The sequence below is a fragment of the Maniola jurtina genome, chromosome 17 (assembly GCF_905333055.1).
Source record: "Maniola jurtina chromosome 17, ilManJurt1.1, whole genome shotgun sequence".
In the NCBI taxonomy this organism is placed as follows: domain Eukaryota; kingdom Metazoa; phylum Arthropoda; class Insecta; order Lepidoptera; family Nymphalidae; genus Maniola; species Maniola jurtina.
In genome coordinates, this window is record NC_060045.1 from 13353866 (window position 1) to 13365062 (window position 11197).

Here is an 11197-nt window from a genome sequence, read left to right on the forward strand (position 1 = left end):
GTGAAGGAGTAACAAACATACACACACACACACACACTTTTGCATCGTTAAAATTGTTTACCACTGGTTCGGAAGCACCAGCAAGAAACACGGCGGTTGCTCTTGCAACAAGGATTGAAAAATTAAGTAGATACTTTAATCGCGCTTTATTTTCTAGTCATCCGATAGACGTCCACAGCTGGACATAGGTCACTTGATCCAGCAACTTCCTGTGACTCGTTTGATGTCGTCGTCTGCCCATCTGGTCTAATGCTGCGCTTGCCCCAAGTCCCAACCTCTACCGGTTTTTCGAACTATTGTGTCCTAGCCATTGCCACTTCAGCTTCGAAACTCGATGAGCTATGTTGGATCTGGTTCTCCTAGTTCTATATCGGAAACTCTAAAATTATTCTTATAAGGTCCATATCTGCGTGGACATAAGTTTTTTAAAAACCCGCGGAAGCTGATTTTCCAGGGTAAAAAGTAGCCTATGAGTGAATTCAAGGTGAACCTATTTCCGTTCCAAAGTTCAGTTAAATCAGCTCAGTCATTATGGTGTGAAGGGGTAACAAACAACCTAACTTTCACATCCATAATATTAAAAAGATAAGATTATATTTCTTTATGGTAGGTTTATAGATATCTGGGTAACTTTAAAACAAGACTAAATAGGCAAGTTTTAGTTAAATGCGTCCCATCTTAGGTCATATGACAAATCATCACTTTCCATCAAGTGTCATTGTGGTCAAACGCTTGCCTATATTGAAGAAAATAAAGACACGTGCGACGTGTCCTAACTTCTTGTGCAAATTCAGTAGATAAATTAAAGTAAATTACATTTACATGCTACCTTACATTATTAAATTAGCAGCAATAAACAAGTAGATCCAATTTTACATACTAATCATAATAGTGGCTTTAAAATACAAGCCGTTCGCCAAGTTAGCAATTATCGTGCAAACAAGTAAATTGCAGCAAATTCATAAAATATAGCGAATGACGTGAAGTGGCGTGATCAAGATCGCTCGGCTGCTATGCTCCACTAAACTACCACAACAATAACTGAAACACAACATCCAATGCTGTTTTAGTACACCAATAAACTGTTGATCTAAGTGATGAAACAGAAATGGTTAAGTTAGACTTAATAAGATCAACTGATGCACTTTTACTTAGACAAAGTGACGACTAATATTAGTTTGACATAAAAAACTGTTGGCAACGGTAATTTTTTATACATTGCTGACTACATTAACAAAAGAGATGATACGACAAGAAAAAAATATGCAATGCATAATGAACATGTAGATAATAAAGTGTGTGATCTTGATAGAAGAAGCTACGTGCTTTGGCTCACGTAGACAGGCGTTCTCGATGGACGGATGGATGGCAAAAAAATTAAGGAAAATTGTATCGGGTGCAATGCGTGATAGAACACAATTATGCAAGATATTCGACCGTGGTTACCATCGGATTTTTAAAGCTAGTAATTTTTACCCAGATGTGCAATTTCTGTGTTCTGTCATACAGAAATTTGTGAGAAATGTCTATAATTGCGTTTCCGGATGCAGGAATTTAATTGATTTATCGAGCAAGAATTCCTTGAATACTTGTTTTTTTGCTTGGAAATTTGCTTAATCTCTTCCATGCGTCCGATAATATATATGTATCATCAATAATTAAGATAGGCTTTTTTTGTAAATTAATATTATCTTGGTAGAGTTATCAATTTTGTACCTATTTTTAATAATTAAATTATATTTATGTCAGTTTAGTTAGTTAATCGTAACATAGTATTCGAAAACATGTTAATTAAAGAAAAGATAAGAATATTTACAATTCTGTATTTGTACAAAACAGACGTGGTTTTATGTACAATATAATTAGCTTAAATATAAAAATGTCTTACAAAAGATAGGACCCGATGTAAATTAAAAACAATGATACTTTCTAAAAATATCAATATCAGTAAGGAACTGCTAATTTTGGGTGTTTTTAAATTCTGAGGGTTTTCATAAGTACTGAAAACACTTACGGCCGATATTAATAAAATTAATAGATCTATCTCTGATAAATCTTTAAGTTACTTAGCAACGTGGTTATGTTTTGTCAAAATAGATCATACAATTTTTAACAAATTATTACAACGTCTCAACAAACTATCTCCGATCTGTTAATAAGTTACTAAGCAATGTCAAAAAGAACATACAGTTTTTGACAATTAAAAACTTTGATAAGGAGCTTATCGACAGACCACAGATAGGATTGATTAATACTCAGCCATTAGTAACATAATATCTGCATTCTGCAGATTATAGATAGGTTGATTAATGATTATTATTAATTTCGTCTGTTAGTCAACTTTTAACAACGACACAGTTCACGACAGTAAAGGAACTTGCAACAAAACATCGAGGCTTAGACATAAATGGCAGGCGTCAAATACTACCTACATTTGTCGCTAGGTAGGCTATGAGACTACTATTTTTTTTCTTTTTCACGTCAGCCATAGCCTAATATTTGACAGATCGTCGATTCAGGTGCTTGATTGCTGTAGAATGACAGCTACAATGTCACGATCACAATCACCTCTGATTGGTTGACGCTTGCTCACTATTGGCTACAATGCATTGTTGCAAGAATATCAAAAATTCAGCCAATCACAACTATTGCGATTGTAATAATGACTGACGCAGGTTTTCGGGAATCGACCTGCAGGATCAAACCGAGAGCTACCTCACTCTAGTTCACTCTGACAACGAGCTCTTTGTAGTAAAAGACAGGACATTCCCAACTCTTTCGTTTACAACTGGATGTTCAGTTTTTGATAGCTTTGAACACGATTTTTGTATGAAACAGCTCTGCTGTAAGGTGCCACAATTTTTTTATTTCTTCCAGTTCAAATCTTGGTTTATTGATTGCTTTGTTAGGATCACTTTTCGCAGTCATCAGGGTCTATTAGTGGATTCACATCAGCTCCAGCGTAAATAACAGTGTACTGCCCCGTATTGTACTTCTTCATTTCCTGTTCAAACAAGATGTTATTGATGGCCTGCTTGATCATTGATCTCGTCCTTTCGTCGTGTTTCCTCAACGATATAGAGATGTACTCGCCGAAACTGTCACATTCATCCTTGCTTATCTTGGATTGTTTTATTTCCAGCAATTTCTTCTTCTTCTCAGCTAACCTTTGTAGTTTCTCTTTTTCTAATTTCCGTTTGTTTATTCTCGCTTGCATAGAAGTTCTTGCGGTGCGATAGTACCTTTGCGGAGATGGAGCTATAATTTCTGGTTCTTCTTTGATGATGATATTGATTGGGCTATTGCTTCCGTTATCATCATATTCTTCAAGCTCTGATGATGGTTCTTCTGCCGGTTCCTCTGGATGATCCTCTTGCTCTTCCTCCGTCGGTTCTGCGATGGAATCTTTTTTCTTACTTTTTGTCAGCTGCGAACAAACAAGAAGTTGAATAGTTTGCTTTATAAACCAAATACGTATGAAAGAAACTATACATGTTATTATAGGTGCCTATCTTACGATCGTGTTTCCTAAAGTATTACTTAGGTAGGTACTACATTTTGTTTATTAAGTAAATAGAGGTGTCATTGGTTAATAAAAACAAAACATGTAATCAGTTACAGTTAACTATTATATTAAGAAGTCGAGACAGGAATATATAGGTACCTTGGTACCTAGTTCAATAACTATAAAATTATTATTCATTAGGAATATTTTGAATTTCCTGGGACAAGCTACATCATACCTTAGTTACATAGCAATAAGGTATAAAATAAATAAATACACATCGTAGAGTAATCATTGTGCGAAATATAATCGAGGTCACTTCTTATCATCGCCGAATTGAAAACAATTGGGCTTCAACGCATAGTAACAGATATACTCGTATATATTTCAGTGTGTCAGGGTCGATTAAATATACCTACTCTATCTACTACGACGTTCGTTCAACAATTCGAATGGCGGTGCCATATGCCTGTTGGATGGAAGACAACAGCTAAATATCCTGCTCAATATGACCAAAGAAAGGTATTTTTCCCCGACTACAGCAAACCCAAAAGAAAGGGTTATGATTTTAGCAGTCTATGTATGTATGTAGGTATGTATGTTTCACTGTAGAGCCTAAACTGCTAAACCTATTTTGATGAATGAGGTGTCAATCGATTCGTTATTCGTCAGACTCCTTATGCACTTAAGTAAAAGTTTGTGCACTCATTCGGATTCGATATACGATTCGAAGTGCGCACCTGCGCGTGTGCACTCATTCGTATTTTTGCGATTCGTATTTTGACGGATCCGTCAAACAAACGGACGAGTGCACAAACGCCCTCCGAAAAGTTAGAGGTGCGTGCCCGGGATATAACTCCCGAATAGGAGGCGAACATCCTTAAAATGACCACATAACAACTCGTGGACATCTTAACGACTAGGCTATAACGGTCAAGTTAAGATATACTCATTATTCATACATTGACGAACAGAAATAGAAAAGTATCGTGTTACGAAAGAATGTAAATAGGTAGGTAGTAGGTACCTATCGCGGTTGTCGCCGATTGCTTAGGCTTCAATCCGATTACGTGGATCCGTAAACGGCTAACGTTGGTCGCTGTCGATGAGCGGAAAACGAAAATAATATATTGGACGGTTCTCCTAGAGGGTTTCTGCGATCACCAATGCACAGATCATCCCTGCCACTGCTGTCCACACTTATAATACTTACCTAGGTACTATCCCTACTGCGCTTAGCTTTTTTTTTTACGTGAACATGACACTTGTTATCACGATTTTTAATCCCCGACCCAAAAAGAGGGGTGTTATAAGTTTGACGTGTGTGTACGACGTGTATATCTGTCTGTGGCATCATAGCTCCTAAACTAATGAACCGATTTTAATTTAGTTTTTTTTTGTTTAAAAGGTGGCTTGATCGAGAGTGTTCTTACTTCTTAGCCATAATCCAAGAAAATCGGTTCAGTCGTTTGAAAGTTATCAGCTCTTTTCTAGTTACTGTAACCTTCACTTGTCGGGGGTGTTATAAATTAATTTAAGTACACTTGTTATTATGTATCGCGATATTCATAACGGTCTGAACTTTGTGGTGCATAAATACCTAGAGGAACTGGCAAACAAAAACGGTTTAATTGCACGGAATTTTTAACTTGAATTTACTAAACACCATAACTAGAAACTACATATACCATTTTGACCGAAATCACGAACTTTGGCCATTTTGCTTGGGAATGAGTTGAGATTAAAATTCAGTGAGTCAAGCTTAAAAAATATGGATTAAAAAATAAAAAGTATTTTGAACAGATGTGTAACTACACCGTTTTGTACGCCAGCTCCTCAACTATAATAAGTAGTTAGAGAAATGTTATTAACCGTTGCAGAAGCGTCCTCAAAGCTTAAATGGTTGGGCAGGAAGCTCAGATGGTTGTACGCGAACCAGGAACTTTTGCCGCCCATGCGTATCTTCGCCTTCTCCCGCCGATGCGACGCCAGAATTGAGTTGAATTTCTTCCGCAAATCGGTAATTTCGCACCCGTACAGTTCCGCAAGTTCGCACCAAGCTTCGTATTTCGCTGTCTGTACTCGGTACAAGTCATGGTTAGGGTCCCATAGCATACCTCGCGCTTTGTACGAATTTATTAAACGAATAACTTGCTCATTAGTCCATTCCAAGATTTCGCCCATTTTCCTCGACAGTTTAACTATTTTGCAAAACCACAAAACTATTTACGAGTGCTACTTAAAACTTGCTATTTGTATAACTACTTTCATACATAAAAATAACTTATTAAAATCGTGATGGCAAAGCATTAATCATAATTGAATTGTCAAAGTGTCAAAGGTGTCAAAGTAAACAAGAATAATTTCACATGTCAAACCCATCAAACCACAATAATGGTGGATTATAATCCGACTGAACGACGATTTTATTCGACGAAACGCGATCGCAGTCAACACGCGCACTCTTTAATTTAGTCGGATTTCACTGTAGCTATGCCGGGTTACGCGTTCGGAAATTGGATGTATTTTGCACGGAGAGTTTTTGTTAGGTTTTTTTTATTTGATTGGGAATGTTTGTGTTACGTAATCAAGTAATCACAGTAATATTGAGCGGGGAGAGCGTTCGAGCGCTAGTTCGTGGACGTTCGTTCGCGCACGGGCCGAATGCCGACTGCTGTAGAGGGGAGTTTCGGAGTTCGGCGCGCATTCGGCCGTGCTCGTGTGCGTTCGTTGCCGGCGCGGCGGGGATGTGTGTCTAGGAGTAGGTTTATGTACTCGATATCGCTCTCCGTTGCTCGAGCTCGAGTCGCAAGCGAGCGTCATGTTACAGCATCCGACTATTGGTATTGATTTGGTACACTACGTTGTGCGGAGCGGCATTTCTTTGTTGCAAATGAACTCTAATCTACTAGGTATAATGTAGGCAATGTAGGGATATTATTCTATTCAGAATAGGTACTTAACTACATACGGTCTATGTTTATTAATTATCGACATCATTATCTTACCAAATTATTACGCTGACTAAATATTCCCCTTTCCCCTCCAATTAAGCGTGAAGCTTGTGCTAGGTGTACGCACGATAATAATGCAACGGGTGGGGTTTGAACCGGCGACCTTTCGGTTTTCAGTTTGCTGCTCTAACCGTTGAGCTATCGAGGCTATAATTAACAATTGACAATCAAAAACTCATTTTTAATAGGTAAACGCTTTGAGTTTGAATTTATTGTTACCTAGGTAAATACATTCTATTCGCATTGTACTTTTTAGTTTTTATGATTTGAAAAGAGCAACTGCTGAGTTTCTTGCCAGCTCTTCTCAGTAGACTCTTCATTCCGAACCGCTGGTAGAGTGATATAAAGGTAGTGGGCTACTAGACATGAATTTTGTATAATAATTAAATAAGGCCAGCTTTAAGTTTTATTGTAATATTTTCAATGAAAAAAACGAGTACGATATTCAAAATTGAAATATATAATTATTTTTTTTCATTCAAATGTAAAGAAGATTATGACAATAAATATTAATTAAATAAATTTTGATTTTTTTATTTGATTCATACCATTAACCGTCTACAGCGCGAGCGGTGTAAACCATAATATACGCAACACCTAATTCGTAACATAACAATGCCATTATAAGCTTCAATGCTTTCAAAGGGCTTCCGGCGCGGCCCTTTCGAAGCAATAAAAAAATTCCCATAATTTCCTTATTACCGAATATTATACAACCTTTGTACGTGCTTTGTACAATACAGGGCAATATAACACGTATCGATACTGCCATTTGCCACGTTATTTGGGCGAATATAAAAAAATAATTTGTAGGCTTTCATTTGCCTCTTATGAGCTTTCATAACTGATAATTCATAATCCTGTGGCCCTGGCAGACAAATCTGTATGGTGCAACATTAAACATGCGATACGCCCTCCCGGCTCCCGCTGCTAAACATGCAGGAAAAGCCAGCCATCAAGCAACCTCTTCTTACCTCTATCGTGCCTCTACCTCTAAGGTTATCTTTCTCGAAAAAGTTACAATAAAAATAAAATGTATAATCCAATAAGTAAGTATTATATTTAGTTCGGCATACAGCTGCGTGGATTCGGCGCCCTTATGCAGGGTGGTCGTAAACCGGGTTCCGCCTATTTGGCACTCGTAAAACTGTCTCGTAAATTGGCGCTCCAAATGCGTCGGTGCAGATAGCTCGCTCCCCCGGATCCTCTCGCCTGCCAATAATCTCGCGCGATAAGCTGATATGTGCTCGCTTGATGGCTTGGGGTAGCTACCGACTTGTTTTTGTTCAAATTGCTTATTAGATGCCTGGGTGTGTTTGAAACTTCAAATTCGCTAGCGAAAAACGAACGAGCTACGGGGCTTTTGTTATGATTGTAATCCATTGATAACAAGTGTAAATTAAAAATTTATAACACTCCCGACAAGTGAAGGTTACAGTATCTAGAAAAGAGCTGATAACTTTCAAATGGCTGAACCGATTTTATTGGATTATAGCTAAGAATACTCTCGATCAAGCCACCTTTCAAACAAAAAAAAACTAAATTAAAATCGGTTCATTAGTGTAGGAGCTACGATGCCACAGACAGATACACAGATACACACGTCAAACTTATAACACCCCTCTTTTTGGGTCGGGGGTTAAAAATCACTCAAGCAAAGCCGGGATGAGTCAGCTAGTTGCTTAAAAAGTTCATAAGATATGGGCACCCCCACTTATATAAAGTGAGGGTATTTTTTCATCCGGATTCCTCATTAGACATGGTCGTAACCCGGATCCCACTCGACGTCGTAAAAGCGTCGTGGTCGTAAACTTGTCGACTCGACGCTCTGCGCATCGAGATAGCGACCCCTCCCATATCTACTCTGAATTAATTAGGATCTGTTGACTGGTACCTGTTTGTAGAAAACTTTTAAGGGCTCCGTACCTCAAAAGGAAAAACAGAACCCGCATAGGATCACTTTGTCTGTCTATCTGTCTCTCTGTCTGTCTGTCCGTCTGTCGTGTTTGTCAAGAAAACTTGTGTACTTCCCGTTGACCTAGAATCATGAAAGGCAGGTCTGGTCTGTAGGTAGGTCTTATAGCACAAGTACAGGAAAAAATCCGAAAACCGTGAATTTTTGGTAACATCACAAAAAATAAATTAAAATGTGTTTCAATTTTCAAAGTAAGATAACAGTACCAAGTGGTGTATCATATACCTGTGTCCTAAAACACTCTACTCTGTGTCCTAAAGTACTCTAAAACAGATTTTTATTCATTTTTAAGGATAATACATAGTTTTTGATTTACCGTGCAAAATGTCGGATATAATACTCGAGTACAGAACCCTCGGTACGCGAGTCTGACTCGCACTTGGCCGGTTTTTTGAAATAGAAGAAGAAAGAAAGAAAAGTGTTTATTTGGAGTCACAGGTAGCGAAATAAGCCACGGATTCAAATCGGACATAATATTATGACGTAGATATTATATCAAAGATGTCCGTCCACTGAATAGACCAATTTGATCCAATTTGATAGGAGTTTTTTGTATCCGTCACGTCTTCGGGTCAGATGAGTGCGTAACGGCTCTAACGATTACCTACTACATAATAGGTATTTAGTGATAAACATGTGATAAATGATGAAAACTGGCCGACAAAATAATTGATTGAAGTAACAAAATTGAAAGCACTAAAAGTGGTAGTTTTATAACCTTTATGAAACTACCACTTGAAAGTTGAACAGAAATAAATTCGGAAGACCCTACCTACCTACAATATCGAGGAAATCCTTTTTGCAATAATTAAAGTGTAAAAAAAAAACAATCAAACATTACAATAATTTAACATAACTTAAGCTTTAAATCACAGTAAAAAAATCGTTAAATAAAGATTGCCTCAACGATAATAATCACCGAAGTTAACGATGATTTTGTTTGGCAACTTTTTCCACGTGTAAGCGGTTGCTAACCGCGGTTGATGAGGATACAGGGGGGAAGTAGCGGAGGGGGGAGGGGGGCGGGGGGCATGCGCAGGCGCCGATAAACCGGCTACTGCAAAATATTTACTCTGCGAGTTAACACTGCCGTGTAAAAGGTGGCCTTGTTTGCATTCATAAAAAACACCACAGATACAAAATCAAAGATAAAATTTTAGTGTCTGCTGGTTCTGGTTCTATTTCTTGGCCGAGTTTAAATATGTCATCACGATACTCCAGCGGGATGATTCTCTAACCCAGTGTCTAACACTGAATGATAGCCATTTGTCATTTATCTTTAATCCATTGAAGGTTTTCTACGAAATAATATTTAATGTCACTCAGTGAAGCAGTTATGTAGAACCAGTCAATGTCAACAGAGCGCAGTATACAATGGGTTAGCGAAGCACCCCCCCCCCCCCCCCCCCCCCCCGGAAGTAGCATATATCCGTATGAGAAATGCATACTATCCCTGTGCCGACAGCTCGCAAAGTACAGATTTGAGTATTTAATTTTTTCAACTTGATACCTTCACGCATAGCTGAAAAAAAGAGTCTTGACAGACAGACAGACAACAAAGTGATTCTATGTGGGTTCCTTTTTATTGCAATTTGAGAAACGAAATCCTAAAAAAATACAAAGTTTTTAACACTGAAAACGCAAAGTTGCACGACCAGAATTTAATAAATTTTTCAAGTCGCCATTCCCCGATCCGTCAGCACCGAGGCTTATTATCTAGATATATCTATCTTAGGTATATCAATGGTAGTTTGCCATCATTTTGGTTTGCGTTACCCAATGTAAACAGTGGATATCTTGGTCCTTATGCCTACGTGATAGAGGTGCTTTATGATTCTTGTGTTTGCTCCATGGTGGACTACTCAGGGTTGGCACATTCAATTTGCAGATAATTACAAATTAGTTGATAAAAATATTTTTATATATTTACTTTAGGTATTTAGACATAAATAGACCCTATCGAAATACCTACCGAATATCCAATGTCCCAAAATAAGTTTTTTTTTTTTATCAGAAAAATAGAAGAGAAGCATTTAAAAAAGAAATCATTCGACAAACATGATTTAACTGCTAGTTATTACAATATGAAAGTTGTTTTTATCCTGATTTTTCGCCTGAGGCACTATGTAAAATGCATCTCTTACGCGTTTTTCAAGAAAAAAATGCCGCTGAAAATAGCTATAAAGTCGACTTGTATAAAATGCAATGAACCTATATTGGAAAATAAATACATAGTAGTGTATTGGTATTTAATTTTATTAAATAGTTAATTAATATTTTTGTATTTGATGAATCTCAATTACTTGAGCGTTATTTTTATAATTATTATGTAAGTTTAACATAGTTTGTATACTTGCAACCTTTTGTAGGAGACGAATTGAGTGAATTTTATATATGCCCGAATCTGTTTTTATCAATAAAGCAGGCTTTATTATATTTTCTCTAAAACACAGTTTACCTTAGCAAGTATATGTTTTTGGCAGCCCTAACAAATCTAGTTCCAGAATCAGGTTTAGAAACCAAATCAGATCATAAAGTGGCGGCCGCCGCGATCCGAGATCATTAATGCTCGTTTCAATTATAATTGAAATACAAATAATTAGTATCGCTTTTACTGTTCCGCCTTACCTCCTAAAGGTATCTAATCACTTACTATATATAACGTTAATAATACGTTATCCAAAAAACGGAGTAAAGCTGTTC

At 37.3% G+C, this 11197-nt stretch overlaps 1 protein-coding gene across 1 annotated transcript; it reads right to left on the bottom strand.

Moving 5' to 3' along the window:
- Positions 1 to 1815: 1815 nt before the first annotated feature.
- LOC123873976 lies at positions 1816 to 6171 on the bottom strand. The gene is made up of 2 exons (XM_045919098.1): positions 5378 to 6171; positions 1816 to 3427 (listed from the first exon to the last, which is right to left on the bottom strand). Exons 1-2 carry the CDS (start codon positions 5687 to 5689, stop codon positions 2912 to 2914), a joined length of 828 nt encoding a protein of 275 aa, XP_045775054.1. The 5' UTR covers positions 5690 to 6171; the 3' UTR covers positions 1816 to 2911.
- Between the last annotated feature and the right edge of the window lie 5026 nt (positions 6172 to 11197).